The sequence below is a fragment of the Pelmatolapia mariae genome, linkage group LG16_19 (genome assembly GCF_036321145.2).
Source record: "Pelmatolapia mariae isolate MD_Pm_ZW linkage group LG16_19, Pm_UMD_F_2, whole genome shotgun sequence".
In the NCBI taxonomy this organism is placed as follows: domain Eukaryota; kingdom Metazoa; phylum Chordata; class Actinopteri; order Cichliformes; family Cichlidae; genus Pelmatolapia; species Pelmatolapia mariae.
This window is the reverse complement of record NC_086241.1, coordinates 34,554,091-34,581,971: the sequence shown is the minus strand read 5'-3', so window position 1 is coordinate 34,581,971 and position 27,881 is coordinate 34,554,091. Positions and strand designations below refer to the sequence as shown.

At 40.9% G+C, this 27,881-nt stretch overlaps 1 protein-coding gene across 1 annotated transcript; it reads right to left on the bottom strand.

Annotated features, from left to right (window-relative positions):
- marco (macrophage receptor with collagenous structure) lies at positions 1–27,006 on the bottom strand. The gene is made up of 11 exons (XM_063497162.1): positions 26,804–27,006; positions 19,733–19,831; positions 18,377–18,531; positions 15,190–15,307; positions 13,429–13,491; positions 9,047–9,118; positions 6,015–6,083; positions 3,017–3,052; positions 1,700–1,753; positions 924–1,088; positions 1–386 (listed from the first exon to the last, which is right to left on the bottom strand). Exons 1-11 carry the CDS (start codon positions 26,910–26,912, stop codon positions 256–258), a joined length of 1,071 nt encoding a protein of 356 aa, XP_063353232.1. The 5' UTR covers positions 26,913–27,006; the 3' UTR covers positions 1–255.
- Between the last annotated feature and the right edge of the window lie 875 nt (positions 27,007–27,881).

Sequence of the window (27,881 nt, the reverse complement as noted above, 5' to 3'; positions counted from 1 at the left end):
ATATTTTATAGTGATCTACAAGGAAAATTACTGTTACATCATTAATGTGAAGGCTTTTGTATAGTACTGAATCATAAGCTCATAACAGGTTTTTAAAGCTCAATCATTAAAGTCAGTTTTGAGCAAAACTGTCAAATATGTGAATACAGTAAAGTAAAATGTGTAATATTTCCTGTGATTTATATAGTGAACACTGAGTTTCAGAAAACATTTTGTTGCTCTTGATTCCATGAGAGCAGAGATTCCGTCTTCAGTCTAGAGACAGTGTAACCCAGCGTCTTCATTGTGGTTGCAGTCATTAACACCGATTTGACCTTGAGGGCAATCAAAGATATTATCCTCGGCTCCTGTGCACCGCAGCTCGTCCAGCCAGATCTTGCCAGACCCTACAGAAGGAAAGAAGTGTTTAGAACAGACTGGTGTTGTGCTGGTTTTCTCTGACCCAGTGTTTTAGGTTTATGAACTATCAGTTTTTGTATGTGGGCTCTTTTTTATTTGACAGATTTTTATCAGCTAAAATAAAGGCTTACTTTCGGTTTGTTCACTTTGTCTCTGTGCATCTTCATAAAGGTTCTTTATCTTGTGATACTATGACATAAACCACCTGCTTGCTTTGACAGTCCTTATGTCTACTGATTTAGTTTTACTTTTTTAATACACTTTTAGTTCCTATAAATTCTGTGGTACCTTACAACCTGTGCACACATTTTACATTCACCTGGAATTAAATGTGGCTTTATGAATTTATGTTACATTTTATGAGATTTCCTACTATTTGACCATAAAAAGTCAACATCTTATTATTTAATTGATTTGAAATTTGGGAATAGCATTTTAAATAAATTAAATAAATAAATAAAATAAGGTTCTAGCAGTAAGACTGAGATTCATTGAAACATTAGATGACAGAGTGGGCTTGGTACCTGGGTCGGCAATAAAGGTGGACTGGACAGTCTGGAAGCCCAGCATCTTACAGATCACCAAGCCATCCAAACGGTCAAATCTGTCATCACACACAGTGCCCCAGATATTGTTGTGCTTCACTTCCACTCGTCCTTGGTTTTTTCCTGGCACAAGACGCACAGTCACTGTGGTGGACAAAGTTGAGGTGACAAGATTAACAGTGGGTTTTTGTTGTTGCTGGAATCATTGTTGTTATGAAAGAGATCAGGATGGTTAACACTGGTAAAAATGTCCCTGTGACACGTTTAGTTGGTTTGCATTTCATATATGACAAATCTGGAAATGCTAACTGACCAACACGCTGCATTTTCTGTGACTACTTCACAAAAAGCCAACTTGTGTTCTGGCGATTAAATATTTCTGCTGTGTCTCCAAAAGTTGATTCTGTTTATCTGGACGTAGCGTTTTGTGGGAGACGCTACGTCCTCCCACAAAAACACTACATCCAGATGAACAGAATCAACTTTTGGAGATTTACTTACCTGGATGATTGAGCATGCATCAAGATATTTCTGCTGTGATATAGCAGCCATACTTGTTGAATCACTATGTGCTGCATGCTATTTTCATCAGTACAAATCTAATAACAAAATACTCTAAGGCTTTTATTTTCTCTCTGTTAAAAATGGTTAATGTCCCTTTAGACATTAGAATACCTTTAATAGATTTATTAATGTTTAACATCTGAGGTTTCTGAAGCTATCACTGCTCTCAGGTCAGTATGAAGTGCACTTACACTCTGTTCCCATCGCTCCCTTCTCTCCTTTGGTACCTGGTGGCCCAGGAAGACCTGTGGAGAAAAGATTAAAGCTGACATATGAAATTACAGTAGGCCCATTTTCCAGTTTTGCTTTTGTACACCACTACAATAGATTTTATATCATGATGAGTATTTGACTGCAGTGCAGAGTTGCAACTTAAATTCAAAAGGTTTTACAAATCTTTGCATTATACACTGTCCCCTACAGAAAACAGCTGAAGTGCATGATGACAGAAAACAAACATCTACAACATTCCAACATCTAAGTCAACAAGGTGTCAATCATGGACCCATCTATCACAAACAGACTGAAGCTTATACATAATTTTATTAAGGAAGATCTACAATCAAACATCTGTTTGCTTCCTGGGCGCTTGGCGCCTAATCTGTGCTTTCATCACTTCCACTTTCCCACACTTTCAAGCTCATTGCTGACATCACAGGTCTAGTTCAGTCATCTTTCTGCCTGCCTTCTTCAAGCCAATCAGCCTCCAACCTGCTTACTGGTCATCTGTCATTATGTTCAATTCATTATAAAGATCTTTGTTTACTGAACTGGCTCTCATATTAAACTTCCCTGTATGAGATATCTCTTATAGATGTAGCATAGTGGAACTTTTCTAACAAAACCAGCTCTTTTTGTGGAATATGTAACCCCCAGAAAAAGGAAGGAAAAACTAAGCTTCCAGTGTGTGAGAGAAACAAGACTCCAAGTCATATTTCCGTCTTTTATGGAAGCCCGTTTCCGCCACAAAAAAAAAAAAAAAAACACGTATCCATAACTCGAAATTTCGAGTTATTTTCTTTTATTTACAGAAACATAACTCGAAATTTCAATAACTCGAAATTTCAATAACTTGAAATTTCGAGTTAGCTATGTCAATCAGTAATCTACGTGAATGAGGTAAGTTTCTTGTTATCTGGATCGCAACAAATTAGCTCTTTCGCGAGTACGCTTGCTGATAGTAACGCCATGTGATTCAGCTAATAACACAAGGATTTCATCATTTTTGAAGCCACGCAGAAAATACTCAGCAATCTGTGCATTCATGACTGGATGTAATACCGGTAGCTTAGCTGTGGCATTTGTACCTGAGGGCTTCAGCTTCCGGGTAACAAGGAAATGACGTCATTCACGTAGGTTACTGATTGGTAGCGGTAACTCGAGTTACTTTTCTCAAAATTTTGAGTTAACAAGTCGAAATTTTGAGAAAATAACTCGAAGTTTTGAGTTATGGATCCTTTTTTTTTTAGTGGTGGAAACGGGCTTCCATAACCTTTAAATGTGCTTACCTTGTGTTCCATTGTAACCACTTGGTCCTCTAGGACCTGTCGTGAAAATGACAAAATGAAATCTCATGAAAGAGAAAAACACAAACAGCACAAACATATAAGAATATGGATTTGTATGGGTATGGGTTTTACAAATACTGTTTCACATTAGTCACACTGTACACACACGGTATTCACAGCACTTCACTTGTTCCACATTTTGTCATGTTAGAGACTTTTTCCAAAATAGCGTGAATTCATTTTTCACCTGATCAAAGGAGCTTGCAAAGAAAAGCGTCTGGACTTCTTTAAGTTGCTTGAAGACGTTTCACCTCTCATCCGGGAAGCTTCTTCAGTTCTAAGGTCAAATGGTGGGGAGTCCCAGATTTAAACCTAGTGGGAGTATCCCCCTAAAGAGGGACAAAAGGACCCCCTGATGATCCTCTAATCGCCTGAGCCAAGGTGTGAAAGCAGGTGTGGGTCCCAATCAGCCAGGGTTTCGGGTGAGCTCATTGTGAAACCTGGCCCCACCTTATCATGCGAATTCCTGAGGTCAGATGGCCCAGGATGTGAGTGGGCGTTAAGGCGTCTGGGGAGGGAACTCAAAACTGGATTATAGATGGCAGACAGTTGGTGTCATAAACCACCGCCTCTGTTCAAAGATGGTCGCTCACAGTGGACATAGATGCTTCTTTCACTCCTCTTTCAAACCATCTGTCCTCTCCTCTTTGAAAGAGGAGTGAAAGAAGCCATCTATGTCCACTGTGAGTGACCATCTTTGAACAGAGGCGGTGGTTTATGACACCAACTGTCTGCCATCTATAATCCAGTTTTGAGTTCCCTCCCCAGACGCCTTAACGCCCACTCACATCCTGGGCCATCTGACCTCAGGAATTCGCATGATAAGGTGGGGCCAGGTTTCACAATGAGCTCACCCGAAACCCTGGCTGATTGGGAGCCACACCCATTTTCACACCTTGGCTAAATTTAGTTGGTTGGACATGATTGGGAAAGGTACATGTCTGTCTAAGGTCCCACAGTTGACAGTGCAGGTTAGAGTGCAAACCAAGCCATGAAGTCCAAGGACTTGTCTGTAGACCTCTGAGACAGGATTGTGTTGAGGCACAGATCTGGGAAAGAGTACGGAAGAATTTCTGCACCACGGAAGGTCCCAGTGAGAACAGTGGTCTCGATCATCCATAAAGAAGTTTGCAACCACCATGACTCTTCTTAGAGCTGGAATCCTGACCAGTCTGAGTAATTGGGATTGGTGGGCCTTAGTCAGGGACAACACAATGGCCAAGAAGCGAATGATCACTTTGCCAAGCATCATGTTTGGAGAAAAAAAGGCAATGCTCATCACCTGGCCAATACAATCCCTACAGTGAAGCATGGTGGTGGAAGCTGTGGGGATGTTTTTCTGCAGCAGGAACTGGGACACTAGTCATGGTCGAGGGAAAGATGAATGCAGTGATGGGCACATTCATGATGAAAACCAGCTTCAGTGCACTCTGGACCTTGACTTAGTCAAAGGTCTTCCAACAAAACAACGGCCTCCACACGACCAAAATAACAAAGGAGTGGCTTCAGGACCACCTGTGGACGTCCTTGAGTGACTCAGCCAGAGCCCAGACTTGAACCCACTGAATATCTCTGGAGAGATCTGATAATAGCTGTGCACCAACACTTCCCATCATGCCCAGTAGAGCCTGAGAGGATCTACTAAGAAGACTGGGAGAAACTGCCCAAAAAAGTGTGCCAAGCATAAAGCATTATACTACACATATATTAGACAGTTCTGCCAAAGTTACACCAAAAAATGTATTCAGCAAAGGCTGTGAATGTTATATTTTTGTTTTTTATTTTTAATAAAGTTGCAAGAATTGCAAGCAAACTTTTTTCACTTTGTCTTATTGGGTATTGAGTGTAGAACTTTGAGGTGAAAAATGAATTTAATTCATTATGGAATAAGGCAATAACTTGTCAAAATACAGCACAAGTGACACGCTGTGATTATTTTTTTGAGACTTTGATTAGTCAGTAAGACTAAAACAATGACGTATACAGTAAATGCAAAGTATTTCCATTTTCAAATAAGGTTTGCTGTGACTTACAAAGAAAAGAAGAGCGATGAAGTCCGAATTGCCCTCAGTGTATCCACTAGTGTTTTGAGTGCTGAGTTAGGCTAGAAAAGCCTTAAATAATTTTCAGTCCGTTTATTTCTGGCTTTGTGTATACATTCAGTTTTGTGTATACGTTCAAGAAAATATATTTCTGAAGGTGGTATTGACATAAAATTCTCACCAGAGAATCAGTAACAACAGTAACAACCCATCCTATCCATACATGCACAGAAATCAAACCATATGTGTCCATAAATTATGTGTAATAATGAGAATTGACACAGGCAAAAGGTATTGAACGGATTAACAAAGGGAGGTGCATAAAGGCATGTAAAGTCATAACAGACATCTTGCAAAACTGCAGGATTCATCACTCTGTGAGCAAAATTCACCAAATCAGCTCTATCTCTGTGTGTTTCAGGACCAGTTTCCCATCACAAATCTCTATTATCTGCCTTATTTGCTTGTTTATTACGCACCAGTTGTGGACAGTGTTGCTGGCTGCTGTTTTTCTGTTTTCCTAAAATGACCTCTGACAAGAAAGCCTAATTCCTGCTATTCACTACCAAAAAACTTAACCTTTTTTTGGTAGTGAAACCAAATATCTCCCTCCAATAGGGTGACCATATTTTGATCTCCAAAAGAGAGGACACTTGGCCCAGCCATGAAGAACTTTAATAATACTGTTTGCTTAAAGAAAACTTTGACGTATTTAAACGATGCTTTCTCTGTGTGGTTAATGAATGGTGAAATAAAAAATGTCATACGGTCTTTTACAAGTCAACAAGTGCAGAGAAAGAGGATGATTGGTCGCCCTAGTGTATAATCAATTTGCTTCAGTTTGAGTTTGAGTGAATCCTCAACACGGCTGCAATGAATTTAACCTAAAACCTTACCTGGACTGCCAGGGTCACCTTTCTCTCCCTTTGCACCTGGTCCTTCATCACCAGGTGGACCCCTAGGACCTGCATTTGTAAAGACAACAATGGTGATTTTAAAATGTCTGTTTAACTTTTATGGGAGCAAATTTTAACTCGTAAATGCAAATTAACAAAAGATAGACATCCTAACCAATTTCCTCTTATCTAAGGGTGACATTTGGAGTCACCTTTCAGAAGAACACCAAAGCCGTGAAACATCCAAATAACATAAACTTACATACTTGTTTCAGCTGGTGATCTTAGCAGCTGCTCACAATGAATAAACCAAATGCCTTCTGGAGAAAAGGTTTATGGCCAGATGAGACAAAAACTGAACCATCTGGCCTCTGTTACATGCAATGGGGATGTGCAGGTGAGGTGCTGTTTCTCCTCTTCCTCTGCTGCTCATTTTTCCCAGCCTGCACCTGGACTCACTGAGCAGTTAGCCATAAAACATTATAAAGTCTGTATGAGGTCCACTTGCAATTTTCTCTGCTCTCTAGAGTCTGAGATTCTGGTGAGCAGAATGGAAAGACACAGTCGTTTTGACAGTTTCGGGAACAGTGTAGATTTTTTTTGCTGCTACTAGTGAAGGCTGGTCGGCCACAGTAGTGTGTCTGGTTGTTGGTTGTGTTGTTTCTTCCTTTAGACAGGTTAGTTTGTGTTGTGACTTTTCTCTTTCTGTTCTCTTATTGATATAATGATTTTGTCTGCATTCAGGGTCCAATCCTGCCCGCCTCACACACAGTTCATGACAGTCAGGCCTTTTAAAATGAAGCATATTATTTATACCTTGATGATGGTGATAGCATCTGGCTCTTGAGCTGTTTGGCTGCCAGTGGTACCGGTACATTGCACAAAGTTGTTAGAATAATGAAGAACGACAATGATCTCCAAATTTTTCAACATAACCTCAAATCAAAGCTGGACGGTTAAAACTTGTTGTGTTTTCCGGTACATTTGCATAATGACTGAAGCTGGTACCACTGACTAACAATGGATGTCAGTTTCAAGTACCTTGGTGTCACAGAGGGAAACCAAACTGCTAGGAAAGTCTCAACCACAAAATACCTGCAGAGCGTAAGAAACATCCTGAGGAGTCAGCTGAATGGGAAGAACAAGTAGAGGAAGAAGGCTGTAGGGATTGCTGTAGTGATACCAAGTGGTAGCAACACCAGGAAGAAGGAATGTGAGAAGCTCGAGGAATACCGAGAGCTCACAGAGGAGCTAGAGAAGAAGTGGAAGGTGAAGGCTGACTTCCAGTCGAGAAAGGTTGGACTGAGAGAATGAAGCCCTCCTGGCTCACCTCTTATTAACTCTGAGCGAGGGTAAAGACATCTGGCCTTTTAAGTTTAAAGTGATACAGAGTGCTAAACAAAGTTCATGTGTGCTAATTGAAGCTATAATCAAAGATATAAGGAAGAGGAAGGAAGGCTCATTTTATTATAAATTGTTTGAAGTGAGTTTGACTCTGGCCGTCGTTTTAGAGAACCTGTGAGGAACACCAGGAGACTCCAGGTTTCTTTTATCCCAACTGCAACCTGTCTCCTTAATGGCAAATAACTGTCTTGTGGCTTTTTATCATTGTTTTGTTTATTCTTATTGCTTCCCCTTGTGGGACAATAAAGTATTGAATTGAATTGAATATGTCTAATTAACATGCTGAATGAGATATGCAGTTTGAATAATAAAAATAATTCTGATATCTAGACTTTGTGTGTGTGTAGACATGCTGTTCCTCTCCTTGTGTCTCATCGTTTGCCTCTCTGCTTGTTTATCTCCATTGCTGTCTCCGGCCCGTATGTCTTAAGTCTCAGTGTTTCCTGTTCTAATGTTACATTCTCTCGTCCTGTGTTCAGTGTGGTAAGTTTTTCTTCCCCCCGTCTCATCACATCTTGTTCAAAAGCTGTTTCCACTTCCCTCGTCATCCCTCAGCGTATTTATTGTCTCTGTCTCCCTCAGTCTTTTGCCAGTGCATCTGTAAATCTTCTGTCCTCCCTCGTGTCTCCATGTCCTCTCATTATTTCCATGTGTTTCAGGTATTTTGTATTTAGTTTTCCAGTTTAGGTTTTTTATGGTTGGCTCTTTGTTTAATTTTGTTTCGCTGTTTCGTTCTTGCTCATTATCAGCCACAATAAATGGCTCGTTTTTTTCCAGAAGCTCAACCATACATTTGTGCTTCTGAACTGGCTAAATACAAGACTGTGCATGAGGATTATGTATATGAAACTAGTTTTTCGAAAGACTCCCTCAGACTATTCATTTATTCATGACCTGCATTCTCTGAGACTGTTTTTTGTACTCAAAGATGAATTCTCATGCTTCTCATTCAGAAAGGGTTTATGAAGCAGCATAGCCTGAAACGATCATTGGTGTAAGTCAGTCAGTTCAGGCAGAGATGGGTTGTGCACCCACACCTGCTCCTAGCGTGGCCAAGGTCCCACCCTGCAGCTGTACCAGTTCCTCGGGGGACAGTGGCTAGGACCCAGCTGGCACCAGCTCCTGCTCCGAGGGCAGCTGGGCTCCTGCCTACCCCTGCACCCATACCAGTGCCTCAGGTTTGGGAGACTGGGGCTCAGCCACTCCCTGTTCCTGGTCTCAAATCGGTTAGGGCCCTGCTCGTTCCCGCACCAGTACCTGGTTCTCAGGTAGGGACAGCGGGTGCCAGGTCATCACTTGTGCCACTCCAAGGTAAGGCCAGCCATGACCCAGCCCGCTCCTGCATCCGTACCTACTCCTCGGGTGGGAGTGGCTGGTGTCTGGTCTGCCCCGGCACCCATTCCCGTTCCCAAGGTGCTAAAATATTGTCGCCAACAGTACTGAATGTTGCACTGGGGTTGTGCTTTGAACTGTGAGATGATATCTCCAGTCTTCCCAGTATCTAAGGTGGTTGTAAAGGATGCACTGAAGCAACTTTGATAAGATTTCAGAGAATGTGAGCAGCTCTTACTGTAGCTGCCACAGGGTGGACTGTAGAGGCATATTAAACTCTACCATTTTTACAGTACCTGGCTCTCCCTGTTCTCCTTTGTCTCCCCTTTCACCCTTTGGTCCTGGAAGGCCGTTATCTCCATGGTCTCCTGGAAAGAAACATACCGGTATGTGATGGATTATAATATCTGATGACGCAAGCATGCAGAAAAAAGCACACACAGCCAGTGCAGTTAGAAGATGACCACAGAACAAACCAATTTTATTACTGACTGTTACTCCACATCATATTTTCATAAAATGCATAAAAGTTTAATAATAAAAAAGAAAGCGAAAATGTAAAGAAAATTGCAGTTCAGGACTTGTATTGTTGTTGTAGAAGTTGTGATCAGTTGGAATGTCTTGTTAATTCTTTCTAATGTGAACTATTTTTAGTGTTGTTTTCTATATTATTTATTATATTTACATACCAATATGCTATAAGCTATTCTGCAAAAGTGAAAAAAATTATAAAATTCAATTTTTTGAAAAATAAAAATACAAACTTGTTTCCTAAAAAAGTAATTTTATTTAAAGGCGATTTTCTAATTGGGGCACATTTTATATCAACAGAAAAGTAGAAAAAATCAATTTCCTAAATAATCAAGTTGTTTCCACAACATATGATGATAGTGTGCAAAATCCATGAGCTGCCAAAGTTAAGGACTTAATAATCTTTCAAATACTTAATAAATTTAACGTGTATTATTTTTGTTGACTGTATTACGGAAGAAACTTGTGCCATTTACATCGATCACAAAATCGAGTGGGAGTTAGCGACTTCCACTTGGTCAAACAGCTGAACTCTCGTCTCGTCTCTCTATTCAGGAGATTCAACTTCACCGTAACTTATCGGTCGGGTACTAGAAATTGAAAAACGGATGCTCTGTCTGTACAACTTTCTACCTCAGAAACAGCATGTCGAGAAAGGTGGGATCGACAGAGTCTGAATTCGCCGGCTTAGCTCACATTATATTGGAGAGAGGTGATACCATCCAGCCTTTTATGTTTACAGTGACGCAAAGTGCTATGACAGTTTATCTGTATGTGCTTTTGCTAATAGTAAATCATCTTTATTCTTAATCAAAGATGTAATCAAAGTATAAGTCTAATTATTATGAAGAACTGCAGTTTGAGCACTGAAATGATTCCTGATCTTCTGGTCTTTTCCTGTAATTTGATGTGCATGCTTGTATGTACTTCTGTGTTGTCTTACAGTTTGGTTTTGTGTTTTTCTCATTTTTGCCATGTTAGATTACAAAATCAAGAGGATTTGGATTTCCATTGATTTCTGCAGGAAGACAACTTCCAAGGACTTGCCTCCCGTCCTACTGGATTACATCAACACAGAACAGAAATACTTTTCTTCAGCCTGAATTCTGCCCATTCTCTCCTCAACCTCTCTCCTCTCAAAATCAGCATTAGCTGAGTTGTGGACATTGTATTTTTAACCTTGTGAAACTGTAAAGGTAAAAACCTGTTTATTATTATCACATCACTCAGATGTCATAATAGCATTAAAAATGAACAGATCCTCGGGTAGTTTTCCAGGCTTAATCAGAGGGCCAACCTGGCAACCAAATCTTCAGAGGAAGCATGATCGACATCTGGAGGACTGCGAAGCTGTTAGTGCTTAGTGCTTAGTTGCCTGGACTTGCGATATCACAAGATCACGCGAGATTTCAAACCACAGGAAAGTCACTGGGGTTATTAGAGGCAAGTAAACACACAGCACGTGCATGCTATTGCTGTTTACTGTGGCTTAACCTGTCGAGGACAGAAATGTAAATAAAATTCAGGCCTTGAAATCATAGCTTTCCTACTTTTTTTACAGTATGGACGGAGTGACAGCTCGGTGAGTAGCACTGTTGCCTCAGAGCACGAGTTCGAATCCACCAATTGGGCTTTCTGTGCAGAGTTTGCATGTTGTCCCTGCGTTTGTGTCCCTTTAGGTACATGCAGTTAGTAGGGTTAATGGTAAATGGTAAATGGCCTGTATTTGTATAGCGCTTTACTTAGTCCCTAAGGACCCCAAAGCGCTTTACACATTCAGTCATCCACCCATTCACACACACATTCACACACTGGTGATGGCAAGCTACACTGGGGTTAGGGTAATGATGCTAAATTGTCCATAGGTGTGAATGGTTGTCTGTGGTCTCCTTGCTAAAATAAAGCAATTTAATCACGTGGAAATTCATTGCATGATTATTTTTTATGTTCATTCAAAGGTTGTTTTTTTTTCTTGAGTGTAGGATCAGAGACTCCGACCTTTTAAACAGAGAGCAGGTTCCAGATCTTCCTGACATAGGGGTGCCTGATTGATATCCACAAAAGCACATCAGCTAATGGGGCCAAAATGTCAGTAACGATGTACTTTGTATGTTATTATCGCAACTTTCTTCCTCCAGATTTGACCAATCTCAGAAATGAACACGGGGGAATATTTCATCAAGATGTAAAAGTAATAGAAACCAATATATGAGCACAGGGCTGGACTGGCATACTGGGCATTTGCCTGGGGGGCCGATGAATCAAAATAATGTATTTTTCTTTGCCAACGTAATTATATCGAATATATAATTATAATATATATGATCTTTAATTGGACTTTAAATCTGAATTTAGTGGAAAAAATAGATAAAGACCTGTCCAAAGTTTCCAGTAGCAAAGACAAAATGTAAAAAAAGAATCTTTTTTAAGCCAGTGTTACATGTAACCACATTTTAAGAAGTGATGTAGGCTAATAGAGCTCAGAAAAGAACACATCATGCCACAATCTAAACAAACTGACATCTATCATCCAGGAAATGGTTACAAAGCTATTTCTAAGGCTTTAGGACTTCAGCAAATCATGTTAGCCATTTTTCACAAAAACAACAAAATGAAGGTGATGGACCCCCCCAGTGCAGACATAAATATAATTGAGGTGCTTTGGCATGACCATAAACAGGCTGTTACTTAAAAACCCTCAAATGTTGCTGAATTAAAACAATAGAGTGCACCAAAATTCTTCCACCGTGATGTGAAAGATTATCACAAATGATTGATTGGAGTCCTTGCTGCTAACTCATAACCAGGTAATCTTTTCAGGAGACAATTACTTTTTGATATAGGTCCCAGTAGGTTTAGATACCTCTTTTTCCCAATAAATGAAATCGCAATTTAAAACCTGCATTTCCTGTTCACTCAGGTTATCTTTGTCTAAAATGATGTGATGATTTGAAACATCTGAAACAAGTGAGTGCAACAGAAATACAAAAAGCTAAGAAATCAGGGAGCTGTCGCCGCACAGTATGTGACTATTTTAGGTGACGGAACTTGTTTTTTCATTCATCTCTGTGGACTTCTGAAGCACTTCAATAACAGGTAAATCTTGCATTAATTTTATTACTCAAACTTGGGTATAAGTGCACTACACTTAAAACACTTCTTTTTACAGCACTCACTTTACATCCTTTTTAATCATCCTTAATAAGATTCACTAATTAAAATTTCCAGTGCAGTAAAAAAGAAACATATTGACGCTTTTACCCCCACAACTGGTCACAGCAGCTGCCTGAGAATGCTTCATCTTAGGTCTCTCTGTACACCGATGCAAACTGTTTCTTCATCTTAGATTTTTCTCTAATATTCTACAGTCTTTACATAATGAAATGCACTGAGATAACGGCAATGAATTAAGATAAAAACTGAATTAAATTGATGATTAACTGAGAATCATTATGTGAGGACTCAGGAATATGCAGATGTTAGTGAATCAACAATCTGTCCTTAGTGTCCTTGTCTAGAGCCGAGTGTTTCACAGACAAATCAACCAACAAATAACCACAAAAAACAACTAAATGTAATTATCATAAAATATAAGTTTGATCAAAGACTTTTTTTTAGCAGAGAGCTTGAGGGCACGCAGAGTTTGATCTATTGGGAAATATATGCATTAGAGCTGGTTAATTTGTCAGTGTGAGTAAAAGTCCAGCCCTGATAGAGATTTCATGCAGCAAATGTCAGTGCACTACATTGTGAAGGTATATGAAATAACGTCTGCAGCTCATCCATCAACCAGGTCTCATCGTCCATCTGACAGGAGATGATGCGTCATCAATGCTGGGATCATTGCCAGAGCAGCAGCTGAAAGCTAATGTAGTCTGCTGCGCACGACCCCACAGCATCTTATAACCAATGAAGTTTTTACAGTTGAAACTTTTCTTGTTCTTTACCAAAGCAGGTTTTAGACTAAACACTGTAAAAATAAATACAGATGTGACGCTGCTTTTCTGAATGATTCTGTCATCAGGTCGTTCCATTTGGCCTTGGCTGCTGCTTTAAATTTACTGAATATGACATTTCACATTGGCAGATTTATGTCACATTGTTAATATAAATACATCAATTACAGCTTCTGTAACTTTGACCTCACCTTTGCTGCCTTTTTCTCCTCGGTTACCCGGATGTCCATTGGTGCCTGGAGGACCTGGGGGTCCTGAGAACACATATGTAAATAAATTGCTATGCTTGATAAACTTTAGAAAGTATTTTATTACACTATGTGCTATGATGCATCTGATTACACCTGAGGTATTGTTCCTGCATTATTACTTATTATCAGTTGCATTGATTACTTTCAAGCTTGTTCTGTTGTCAAAGCTTTGCAACTTAGGAAACATTCATCCTATTTTTTCATTCCTTCCTACGCAAAGTGTACTGTAAATGCACTATAGAACAGCATCAACACCACATATGAGCTGGCGGAGGGAGGCATGGGGTCTGGGGCTGGTGTTCCAGCCAGGGCTGGTGGGCTGCTCTGCTGCTGCATGGACCAGGGCTGTGTGGTTGTCTCTACCCCATCTCATGGGTCTGTGAGTGGATTGCCCATCTGGAGGCATTGGTGTCTGGACCTGGGAGTATAGTGTGTTTATGGGGAGTGTGTGTGTGTACTGCGTTCATCCCTGAGTGTCTCCATGTTGGGCAAGTGTGAGAGTATTTATATGTGTGCATGAGGATGGGCATGTATGCTTGTGTCTGTGTGTGCCTGTTTTCCTATGTCTACGTGTCAGGTTAGGTCTTAGCATCCAACTCTTTTAGAACATCTCAGGCTCCCCCAGGTGTGGGGGCCTATTTCCCCACACCACAGTCCCTGCCAGTGGCTGGTGTCCCCACCTGGCGGAGCATTGGTGGTTCTGGATGTCGGGAGTATTCGGTTGTGTACTGGCTCACTTCCAGCGGCTGCTTGGCAGGACCTGGCCCCCCTGACTCTGTCGGGCCCCTGCTGGAGTGTGGGGGGCCCTTGGGTCTCGGGTCCCTGGGCCTGGACCTCAGTCTGCTCTGGCACAGCCAGCTGTCAGCGGAGCATGCGGGCTCGTCACCACGACCCCCTGGGACTTCTGCACTGTGGTTGCTGGGTGAGCCCCCGCTCCAGGGCTCGTCTCTGGGTAGGGGCTGCCATTGTCCCTGCTCTGGTCCTCCTGGGGCTCTAATGCTTTGGAGGGCATCTGGATGTCTGGGGCCCGGGGCTCCTCCATGCCTCCTTCTGGTTCTGCAGGGTGACCTCACCAGCCGCAGGTGGAGGATGAGGCGAGCGAGAGACCTCACCCTCCGGAGAATCAAAAAAGTAGAAAGAGTGTCTGTCTCCCTTATCCAGACTGGCAGCTGGTCCATAATACAGGGGTCTGATAGCTGAAGGCCATGTGCATGTGAAGATAAAGACTTTAAATTCAAGTCCGAATTTAAGAGAGAAATATTGTCTCTCTTTCTAGTTCCAGTTAATACTTTTGCTGTAGCATTCAGGATCAACTGAAGGCTCTTCAGGAGCTTTTAGAGTGACCTGATAATTATGTATCACAACAGAAGCACTAGCTTTGTGGCATCACTCTGAGACCGGATGTTTCTAATTTTACCAAACAAATGAAGGCAACCCTACATATTTGTTTACTGTGCATGCTAAAGGATAAATCTTGGTCAGAAATTCCTCATTAAATTCCTCACAGTCTTAGCTACGTAGTGCAATCTAAAGTAAATTCCTCGTTAAACACCACATTTCTAAAACTTGTAGGACAGAGTACAATAACCTCAGTGTTGTCTAAATAACAATGATGTGGATCTAAAGCTTGAAATCAGAAAATGCCCTGTGTGATAGTTGTTGCTTTATCCTGTTGTTGTGTACATAAACACATGCACAGACCTGGCTTCAAGCTGATGACTGTTAGTTTGCCTTCCAGGTGATGGGTGGTGGTATTGAGCAGGCTCAGGTCAGTCTTCAGTTTGTCCAGCTGACCTTCCTCACCACACAGGCCTTTAATCTGGTAAAATATGTGACTGTGATGTTAAAGTGTAAAAACATGGAAACACTTTTTTTTTAAAGGAATTATTATAGATGAATAAGTTTTGTGTATAAGGTACTCCTGCTCAGATTAGTGCTCTGGGATTTTAGAAGGCTGACACGTATTGTTGTTGAATTTGTGTGTTTCAATTCATGCACAAACACAAAGCGATTTGAGTACACTTATTTACAAATGCATGCATCCAAACCTAAAGAAATGCAAATCAGTACTCAGCTCCAGATTGGGGAAAACTATGGTTGCACATCCACATATTATATTTTAACTAATCTCTGTATAATCTGAATACAGATATAGTCCAGGTAGTGTGGAATAACACTTTGATCGTAATCTTATCATTCTCTAATAACTGCAGACTGAGATTAATGTTAGCTTTATTTTGATGGGCACACCATCCAGCCAATCACCTGCAAAGACAGACTGGGCTCATTCCATTATGTGAAAGAAGGAATGGGGGAAAACGTTCCAAAGACAGAAGTGTAAGACACCAAGTGTAGTGGTACAGGGCAGCTACACAGAAAGTACACACCTGTAGTGTGTAAATGCAAGAAAGTAAAAAGCAGCTTTTTGGAGGATGTTTTTGTGTAAAGCTAACTAAGCCTTGTGCAATGTTAAGGCAATATTGAAATATTAGTAAATAGAGATATTTTTTATTTTCCTGTATTCCTATTTTCTGTTGCCTACGTTGTGGGATTCAACAGATGGGGGAACCCTAAAGACAGCTGGAAAGGCTCAGTGTGGAGAAACGAATCACAACTCACAAGAATGTCTAGAATACATCTGCGGGTCCAGTAGATTTTCTTGATGTACAAGCTGTGATAAGCTGATCTGGGCTACTGCTGCTTTTAGGCTTACTGCTCTTTGTGGATTTACACAACTCAATTCACCAAGATGTCAGCAGATGTTCGATGATTTGCCATGACTGATCACAGTTTTAAAAATGTGCTCCACTTTCTTTCCCACCTTAACTACATTTACCATATTATGTGTTGTCATCCATGTATACATTTTGCCATGATGGAGGGTCCTCTACACTCCTGTGCAGAGAATAACACATATGTATTCATATGTGTTATTCTTTTAAACTTAATTATTAACATTTTGTGTTTAAGTGTTTCCAGTTCATTACAGACTTCCTGGTGCTTTTTTTAATCAGGTATCATGACCATAGTGTTAAATTCCTGCTTATTACACAGAAACCCCCACAGGTGTTTCCAGGTCATCATTACCATTCTTTAAGTGTGCTTTAAAAGGTTATTACATAGTTATAAATGTGTTATTAAATAGAAACAAGTGGTTTTGCAGCTGTTCCCTTCTTATTACATGGAAACTACCTGAGATATTTCCAGGTAATAACCACACTTCTTTAAGTTAGCTTTAACAGGTTATTAATGTGTTGTTAAATGGAAACAGGCAGTTTGGCATTTTGTTTCCTGCTTTTTATATAGAAACTACCACTGGTAATTTAGTGGCAATAACTTAGAAATTACCACATTATTAAACTCTTATTTTGTCCTTGTTACACTACTATTACCGCTTTATTACCGAGCTCTAGTTCCACATTATTACACCCAATTTTTGGGGCTCTTATTATGCTATTACATAAATTTCAGGGTAATAATACTCAACTGTAACCACTGTTCCTACCTCGATATTACTTGGATATTACATGGTTATTACTTTGGATATTAAAACTTAGAAAGTACTACATTATTACCCTCTTGTTTCCCCCTTGTTACCCTACTATTACCCCTTTATTACCAAGCTGTAATAGAAAGTGCTACCATAATTATTATAATATAAATATAATCTAAGCTTTTGAACCGCTCATCTCAGAGAAGAGAAAGGAACAAACAACTTATCACCTGATGTCCAGCCATATCTTACCACCTATCTATGTGGCTTTTCCACATACGTGATTCAAAAGAAATGTTGTTTCTGGAATCATGACATCATTATATTTTCTCATTCATTGTATTGGTTAAACTCATATCTGATTATATTCTGATCAGTATTAAGCATAATTAAACTGTCATTAAAATCACATCTGACTTATGGTTCTCTGTTCAACCCTTACAACCCTTAGTACCATTTCTCTTTTCCAGAATCATTCAGAACATAATTTTGGGCGGGCAGCACATTTCTTATCTTTCACATTCCTGCAGCCGCACACAGATACTCATCTACTGAGGCTGCAGCTGGATCATGTCTATACACACAAAATCCAGACATCTGAATAATTTTCATTACTCGGTTCATGTCTCAGCTAACATATTAATCAGACTTATACTTTGATTTATAATCTTTGATTAAGAATAAAGATGACTCACTATAAGCAAAGCACATAGATAAGCTCTGTTATAGAGTTGTTATGACTATGATATTTGTCGTTGGCTCGCTGTGTGTGTGAGACAGGCGTGTGGAGAGCGGCACGGCTGCCCATCATCATGCATGATTTTGGCTTCTGTCTGGACAAACTACCATACAGGCCTGATTGGTGGAATGCTTGTCCTTCTGGAAGGTTCTGCTCTCTCCACAGATCAATGCTGGATCTTTGTCAGAGTGACCATCTGGTATTTGGTCACATCCCTGAACACAGCCCTTCTTCCTAAAGCGCTCAGATTTTTAATTTTTATTTGAGGTGAAAAATGAATTTCATCCATTTTGGAATACTTTCCGGATGCGCTGTATATTCCAGTGATGGACTGCTTCTTAAATAGTACCTTTCTACATAAGCTCAGCACTTAAACACTTCCCTCTATAAGTCTCATTCACCAAATAACACACATTCCCATTGCACTTTTATGTATGCCCAAACTCTTTGTGTCACATTCACACGCTCACATGCCAGTGAGTACATCAACGACAATTTAGGGATCAACATATTGCCAAAGAACACGAGGCAGCGATTGATCCACTCTACCAGAGCAACACAGGAAAGATCACGTCAGCCATGGGTCAATCCTACAATCTTCAATATCCTTTGTGTCATTGGCCCCGTGTCACATTATATGTAAACGAGAAGAGTACCTGGCTCTCCAGGGTCCATAGGTTGTGTCTCAGGTTCTTGGTTTCTTGACTGTTGTTTTGTATGAGAGTTTGGAAGCTTTCATAACCATGAGAACCATCATTGGACGTTTGCCCCTCTGATCTGGGGTGAGCCAGTGAAGCCTCCAGTGTGAAAACTGGAACCAAGAGAAAATGAACAAATATGTTTCACTATACTTTCTTCCCATGTATGTTAATGGGTAACACATCATAATAATGTCACCCTAACCTTACTAACCTGCATTACTAAGGTATTAGTAAGTGCTTCATCACTTATAAACCATTACTCCTCATTAAATACAAATATGAAGATAAAATACAAATATAAAAATTCTTGATTAATATGCTTATTTATAATTATTTATTTATAACATGGTCATTGTGTCATTTATAAAGTCTAAATAACTGATTAACAAAGTATTTAGATGTCTGCTGTCCAGAGAGATGGAGCAGGGATCGAGAATGAAAAATTATTTGAATAATGAAATTTATTCTAATGTTTGGCAGATTAGTATCTGTGTGTTCTATCTGTTATTTTGTAGTGTGCAGATAGAAAGAGGAGATTCGTGAAATTTTGTGTCAGGAGTAACTGTGCTGGAAGTGTTTGTAGGGTCTACCTTACAGTATAGAGTGCTTTGAGGCAACTGTTGTTGTGATTTGTTGCTGTATAAATTAAACTAAATTGAACCTTGTCGCCATGGTGTTTGTTGATATGGTAGCATCACTGTTTTAAACTTTTAAATAATGTAGTTTATTTCTGTCTTTGCTCATAGGTTATTTCATTCTACAGTGACAGGGGCTGCCTTGCAATGCACCATCAGTGCTAATACTACTACTACTACTACTAATAATAATAATAGTAATAATAGTAATATGTAGTAAGATAATAATATGACTACTGTGCGTGTGCATTTAAAATGATAATGCTATAAAAAAAGAAATACAAGTTAAAAAGAAGTCATGAGGGATAAAAAGGTAGAATACTGTTTATGGTACCAAAAATAGTGTTGTAGCAGTATTTGGAGAATTCTGTTTATCTTCATATCTTAATCATGTGCATCTAAATCCTTTGTTAATCACTTATTTTGATTTATAAATTATACAATGAACATGTTATAAATAAGCTTATTGTCACGAATAAACACTTATATCTGTATTTATGAATTACATACTAGGGAGAATAAAATGTGATGGTGAATTAAACACTTTCTGATACCTTACTAATGCTCAATAGTGTGACATTATTTTAAAGTGTTACTCAATGTATTTTTTTAAAGAAAAAAATGGATTGATCTTGATCTCTTTATAGCTGTGAAATGAGATGATATGCAGCTGTACCTTTATAAAGAAGAAAAGCATTAAGGACTGTCTGCAGGATGAGGTAAATAACTATGACATGAAAACACCGTAGTTTCCTGGGCCTGGATGACTTCAGATCTGAAACACAAACAGGGTTATGTGATCAATCTCTTGCACCAAGATTACTTCTTCAGACTGTCACTTCAGGACACACAAATTCAGCTATTTATTCAGCTATTACAAATATTTGTTTACATTTGCCAAGCAAAAAGAAAGAAACCATATATATATATACGTGTGTGTGTGTATATATATGTATATGTGTATATATATATACAGTGGCTTGCAAAAGTATTCGGCCCCCTTGAACTTTTCCACATGTTGTCACATTACAGTCACAAACATGAATCAATTTTATTGGAATTCCACGTGAAAGACCAAAACAAAGTGGTGTACACGTGAGAAGTGGAACGAAAATCATACATGATTCCAAACATTTTTTACAAATAAATAACTGAAAAGTGGGGTGTGCGTAATTATTCAGCCCCCTGAGTCAATACTTTGTAGAACCACCTTTTGCTGCAATTCCAGCTGCCAGTCTTTTAGGGTATGTCTCTACCAGCTTTGCCCATTCTTCTTTGCAAAACAGCTCCAGCTCAGTCAGATTAGATGGACAGCGTTTGTGAACAGCAGTTTTCAGATCTTGCCACAGATTCTGGATTGGATTTAGATCTGGACTTTGACTGGGCCATTCTAACACATGGATATGTTTTGTTTTAAACCATTCCATTGTTGCCCTGGCTTTATGTTTAGGGTCGTGGTCCTGCTGGAAGGTGAACCTCCGTCCCAGTCTCAAGTCTTTTGCAGACTCCAAGAGGTTTTCTTCCAAGATTGCCCTGTATTTGGCTCCATCCATCTTCCCATCAACTCTGACCAGCTTCCCTGTCCCTGCTGAAGAGAAGCACCCCCAGAGCATGATGCTGCCACCACCATATTTGACAGTGGGGATGGTGTGTTCAGAGTGATGTGCAGTGTTAGTTTTCTGCCACACATAGCGTTTTGCATTTTGGCCAAAAAGTTCCATTTTGGTCTCATCTGACCAGAGCACCTTCTTCCACATGTTTGCTGTGTCCCCCACATGGCTTGTGGCAAACTGCAAACGGGACTTCTTATGGTTTTCTGTTAACAATGGCTTTCTTCTTGCCACTCTTCCATAAAGGCCAACTTTGTGCAGTGCACGACTAATAGTTGTCCTAATGGCAGATTCCCCCACCTGAGCTGTAGATCTCTGCAGCTCGTCCAGAGTCACCATGGGCCTCTTGGCTGCATTTCTGATCAGCGCTCTCCTTGTTCGGCCTGTGAGTTTAGGTGGACGGCCTTGTCTTGGTAGGTTTACAGTTGTGCCATACTCCTTCCATTTCTGAATGATCGCTTGAACAGTGCTCGGTGGGATGTTCAAGGCTTGGGAAATCTTTTTGTAGCCTAAGCCTGCTTTAAATTTCTCAATAACTTTATTCCTGACCTGTCTGGTGTCTAAATCCAATCGAGAATCTGTGGCAAGATCTGAAAACTGCTGTTCACAAACGCTGTCCATCTAATCTGACTGAGCTGGAGCTGTTTTGCAAAGAAGAATGGGCAAGAATTTCAGTCGCTAGATGTGCAAAGCTGGTAGAGACATACCCTAAAAGACTGGCAGCTGGAATTGCTGCAAAAGGTGGTTCTACAAAGTATTGGCTCAGGGGGCTGAATAATTACGCACACCCCACTTTTCAATTATTTATTTGTAAAAAATGTTTGGAATCATGTCTGATTTTCGTTCCACTTCTCACGTGTACACCACTTTGTATTGGTCTTTCACGTGGAATTCCAATAAAATTGATTCATGTTTGTGACTGTAATGTGACAAAATGTGGAAAAGTTCAAGGGGGCCGAATACTTTTACAAGCCACTGTATATATATATATCTTGGTGATCAATCTCTTGATCACCAAGAGATAGGTCAGGTCAGGATCACATAACCCTGAAGCGGCTGGATAGCGTAGTGGTTAGACTACACGCCTTTGGAGTAGAGGATCGCAAGTTCGATTCCTGCGTCTGTATCCAGTAAGGGTCCTAAGGCTAGACCCCCTATGCTAAGCCAGCCTACTGCAGACAGATGAGCGAGACAGATAAATATGAAGGCATGCCGGCTCGGACGTCGCCCGGATCAACAAGGTCCGCGTCAGGTGTTGAGGAACCAGGTCACCCTGACGAGTTCGGGGCTACTGGAACAAGAAGGCATCGGTGGGCAAGAGATGAAAACAGGGCGTTGTTGGAATGCTACTACGCAAGTAACCCTGGCGGAAGGGGTTACATGAATAGGATGAGGGACTTATGATACCCAACATCCACAATGACGGCGAAACAACTAGTAGCTCAGTGTTCCAACATTCGAAAGAAGGGACTGCTATCACAGCTAGAGATTGACGAGGTACAACATAAATGCTACGGCAAGGAGGAGTCAGGACGTCAGGTCAGTATGTACCCGAGATTGGGTACATAGCCCCAAGTGCGATAGGAGAAGGATCGTTGAGTGCGAGAGGAACTGACTTGAAAGATAGGATCATGGCCAAGCTTGAAACCTGGATCCCCCGTAGCCGGTTACCAAGATTACGTGAAGTACCCTCAGAAGGTCTGCTAGATGATGTTAATGCAGCACTACGGACGATACCTACAACCACGATTACCGACACTAACAAGCTGATCTACAATACGGCAGCAGTGATCAGTGAGATGCTTGGCTACAAGTTGAACAGCCACAAGGGGCAGTACCCTCCATGGAGAAGGAGGCTAGAGGGCAAGATCAAAGTAGCACAGAGGGAGGTTAGCCAACTAACGGAGTTGTAGAAAGGTGCGACAAAGAAGGTGCATAAGAAATACAGTAAGCTGTCCATACCTGAGGCCTTGGAAACTGCCAAGCAAAGACTCACAGCCTTGGCCAGCCGCTTGAGGAGGTACACCAGAGAGATAGAAGGCAGGAGAATAAACCAGCTGTTCTCCACAGAACCAGCAAAGGTGTACTCTCAGTGGCAAGGGAACAATAAGAGAACAGCACCACCAAGGCTGGAGACGGAGCAATACTGGAAGAGCATATGGGAGAAGGACGCAACCCATAACGGCAATGCTCAGTGGCTAGTGGATCTGAGGGCAGACCATAGCGACCTCCCTGAACAGGGTCCAGTAACCATCACAGTGGCAGATATCCAAGAAAGGGTCTCCAGTATGAAGAGTTGGACAGCACCAGGGCCCGACATGGTTCACGCCTACTGGCTGAAGAAGCTGACTGCACTCCACGAGTGTCTGGCAGCACAAATGAACCAGCTGCTAGTTAACGAGAGACACCCGGAATGGCTAACCGAAGGTCGGACGGTCCTGATCCCCAAGGACCCCAAGAACGGTAAGAACAAGATCCGGGCCATCAACACCTACGCCCTGCCCGTGATCAGGTACCCTGCTGGGGTAATAGGCTGGCCAAAGGAGGAGATAGAAGCCACTGACATAAAGACAAGAAAGCTCCTTACCATGCATGGAGGGTTTCACCCCAAGTCCAGCACCCTGAGGCTGTACGCTAAGCGGAAGGAATACATATATATATATATATATATATATATATATATATATATATATATATAAAACACCCAGCACGCCCCTGCGGGCGGTCTATCCTTCAAGCTTGGGTCCTCTACCAGAGGCCTGGGAGCTTGAGGGTCCTGCGCAGTATCTTAGCTGTTCCTAGGACAGCGCTCTTCTGGACAGAGATCTCCGATGTTGTTCCCGGGATCTGCTGGAGCCACTCGCCTAGCTTGGGAGTCACTGCACCTAGTGCTCCGATTACCACGGGGACCACCGTTACCTTCACCCTCCACATCCTCTCGAGCTCTTCTCTGAGCCCTTGGTATTTCTCCAGCTTCTCGTGTTCCTTCTTCCTGATGTTGCTGTCATTCGGAACCGCTACATCGATCACTACGGCCGTCTTCTTCTGCTTGTCTACCACCACTATGTCCGGTTGGTTAGCCACCACCATTTTGTCCGTCTGTAACTGGAAGTCCCACAGGATCTTAGCTCGGTCATTCTCCACCACCCTTGGGGGCGTCTCCCATTTTGACTTCCAGGCCATACTCGGCACAGATGTTTCTGTATACTATGCCGGCCACTTGGTTATGGCGCTCCATGTATGTCCTGCCTGCTAGCATCTTGCACCCTGCTGTTATGTGCTGGATTGTCTCAGGGGCATCTTTACACAGCCTGCACCTGGGGTCTTGCCTGGTGTGATAGACCCCAGCCTCTATGGATCTTGTGCTCAGAGCTTGTTCTTGTGCTGCCATGATTAGTGCCTCTGTGCTGTCTTTCAGTCTGGCTTTGTCCAGCCACTGGTAGGATTTCTGGATATCAGCCACCTCCGCTATCTGCCGGTGGTACATACCGTGCAGGGGCCTGTCCCTCCATGATGGTTCCTCGTCTCCCTCCTCTTTCTTGGGTTTCTGCTGCCTGAGGTATTCACTGAGCACGCTGTCAGTTGGGGCCATCTTCCCAATGTATTCTTGGATGTTCGTTGTCTCATCCTGGACCGTGGTACTGACACTCACCAGTCCCCAGCCTCCTTCCTTCCGCTTAGCGTACAGCCTCAGGGTGCTGGACTTGGGGTGAAACCCTCCATGCATGGTCAGGAGCTTTCTTGTCTTTATGTCAGTGGCTTCTATCTCCTCCTTTGGCCAACTTATTATACCAGCTGGGTACCTGATCATGGGCAAGGCGTAGGTGTTGATGGCCCGGATCTTGTTCTTAATGCAGCACTACGGACGATACCTACAGCCACGATTACCGATATATATATATATATATCTCCATGTGAATCACTAACATTTAACCAAATGTTTTCAAGTTGTTCTGCAAATAAATCAGTCAAGCAATAAATAAATCAATAAAATAATTCCAGTATATACATTGCACAAACCAAATACAGGAACTTATCACTTTGCTTTCAGTGCTTCCAAGGATAATACACATTTTCTATTTCTAGGCTGCCATCAAAGCAGGAGGTTGTATTCAGGCATTTAGTACTCAAATTACCACTACTGAGTACAAATGTTGAGTCTGAGAAAAGCAGAGGAGAAAGAGAGAAATAAAGAGATCATTTTTGAATTCTTGAATACACAAGATTTTTATGCATGTTTAAAACATCAGTATTTCAAAAGCTCTGTTGATTGTACCATAAGATGCTTTTCCATAGTTGGCATATGAGGAGCTGTTTTGAGTGAATTTTCATTCATGTCATTTTCTTTATTTCGTTTTTTAAATTTGAATCGTGGAAGACCTCTTAATGAGCAAACCTGCTGTCACTGAAAGAAAATATGAAACACTGCCACCACCTGCTGGTAAAGGTTGCCATTTCACTCTGTCCCAGGTTTAAGAATGACAGCTACTGTAGTACTGACAGTACTTTACATCAGCGGTCCCCAACCCCCGGGCCACGGACCGGCAGGGAGACTGTGAGTCATTTGTCTCCGGGCTGCGAGAGTTGAGTGAAATTTATGGTTTTCGGGGTTTTTATCGTTAACTCGGTTTATTGTTGTGCGTCTTATTTTGAAAGAAATATCATAGCGACCAGAGGGCATTAAGGGGCAGAGAGGAGGATGTTACTCTCAATGTTGTTGGTGCATTTCAGGAGGACGCTGCTAATAAAGTTACACAACTACACAATTTGCGTTTATTATTATACTTACAAAATACCACAGTTTTTGTCTTGGTCGTATCATTTTATTTTGTTGTATTTATCTGCGACACCTTAAAGGCCGGTCCGTGAAAATATTGCCTGACATTAAACCGGTCTGTGGAACAAAAAAAGTAAATAAATAATAATAATTATAATAATAATACTACTAATAATAATAATAACATTAGATAATGACATTAGACTGATTTTTGATTTAGAGTGGGTGTAAAATGGGTTTTGTTGCAGTTTTCAAACTGTAAATTGTAAATTTTAACTGTTATTGATCCTTTTATCTTTGCCTTAAAGTGTATATTTATTTCTCTTCTTATATTTATTGTTTGTCTTTTGCACTGAGTGGAACCGGAGCCTCACCTCGTCTCTCTATATACTGTACTGTATATAGCAGAGATGACAATAGAGATGACAAAGTTTACTTTGACTTTCAAACAAGCAAGTTGTGTAGCACTAGAAGCAACAGAATCGTACATTTGTCATTGCAGTCCCCAGAATTAATTCAAATTGAATCAAATAAATTTTCTCTTGCCAGTATTCAGGTTACTTCTGTGTTTTTCAGAGTCCCACAGTTGTTTTTTAGATGATTTGTTTGCTCTTGTACTTTCCTGTAAGTTATTCTTTGAACTGCTCTATATTCAGTTAAGTCATTATGTCGTTCCTTTTTATTTCAGCAGTCTTAATAAACTCTCTCCCAAGACAAAACAGCCGACAAAACACTCAATATTGTTTTGTCTGTTGTCAACATCAGCTTTTGTTTGTTTGCTTTTTTACCCGCTCAGGCAGCTGGCGTAAAAAACTTAAGGAAGCTGATTTTTTTGTTTTTGTCATCAAGTCTAATAAAGCCTGTGCCACTTAACTCCACTGTTCATGTTTTTATTCAGTCTAAACTTTTCTTTTGTCGCATCGAGGTTGAAATTGGCTTTCACGATGGTTCAGTGTTTCTTACTTTACAAGAAATTTTGGTTACTATAGTAAATTGAAAAATTATTTTTGTTAAACGATACTGTAATGTTTCCAGTGAGGTTTTTTTCAGGAGCAGCTTGTATATGGATTATTCAAAAGTTACAACCTACCAGGAAGAAAGTAATATCTCTTAATTGGCATTTCCATCTTTAGAGACTGTTGGTGGCCGGTTAAGGGTTATGGATAGGTTCAGGCACATTTTCAGAAAGGATAGCACCAAAGTTTTGAAATTAAAAAGTAAAACAATCAGAGATTTAGGCCTTCAAGTTCATTGTAACATAATAAATGTTAACAGATTGATTTTTCAGGTTGGCTAACTATTTTCCAAATCTCAACACAATTTCTATGAAAGAAGTAACACTCACTGTCTTAGCACTTACCATCAGGCTGAAGGCTGTAGAGATCACTCCTGCTGAGTGACATGTCAAACAGGGGGTTACTCTGAGTGTATGTGACCTCATTCCTTGTCCTGTTCATTGCCGTCTCCATTCTTCCTATAGACCCGAATCACCTTCACTTCCTACTTGGGAGCCTCTTTTAACATATGCAGGAGGTAAAAGATGACACTTCTTCCCCAGATTGCAACAGAACCTCTGTACCAAAGAGCTCACATGAGAACCGACTGAAAGAGAGGAAGTAAAAGTATCTGATTTGTTGCTGAGTTTACTAAAATATTGCAGCTGACACTTATTTAGTGTTACTGCTAAACAAAATGAGGAAGCTGGTTAGGTCTTACAAAACCATAACGGAAGTTGCAATTTTCTGGTCCAAGTTCTGGCCACTTTTACTCTTTTACAATGCAAAAAAGCTGGGAAAGTTATGAAAATATTGGTTTGCAATAACGTACATACCCTACAGCAATAAGGTCTTAATACCCAGCCAATCACATAAAGTTTTATTTTGTCCCCTGGCTTTGATTTCCTGTGTACAATGTTTACATTACCCTGAGTAATTTACCCACTCAGACTCTACATGATGTACAGTTCATACATGAAATACAAAAATTTGAAAAGTTGTGATAAATAGAACAAAATAATATTTGCAAATATATTAATGTGTGTGTGTGTGTGTGTGTGTGTGTGTGTGTGTGTGTGTGTGTGTGTGTGTGTGTGTGTGTGTTTAAAAAGATCTGTTTGTCAGTCTCTTTCTGCCTTCTCATCTTACTCTTGAACAAGATCCCATGAAACTTAGACTTCTCCATTTGGAGCAGCCAATCATCCCACAGTAGGCACTTGTGGCAGAGGTGTGGTCCCTGGCTCAGCTGCAGGGGAGAGATGGTGCAGTGAGCTTGAGGGGGCGGTGCCAGCTGAGGCCACAGGTTGTGATGATCTGTGAAGTGAAGCCAGAGACCGGAGCGAGAGGAGTGTGTGTGCTGAGACCCGTCTGCAAAGTTGGTGAATCGGGTGTTGAACAGAGAGACACTGCATGTGTGAAACCACAATAAACACTTCCAAACGT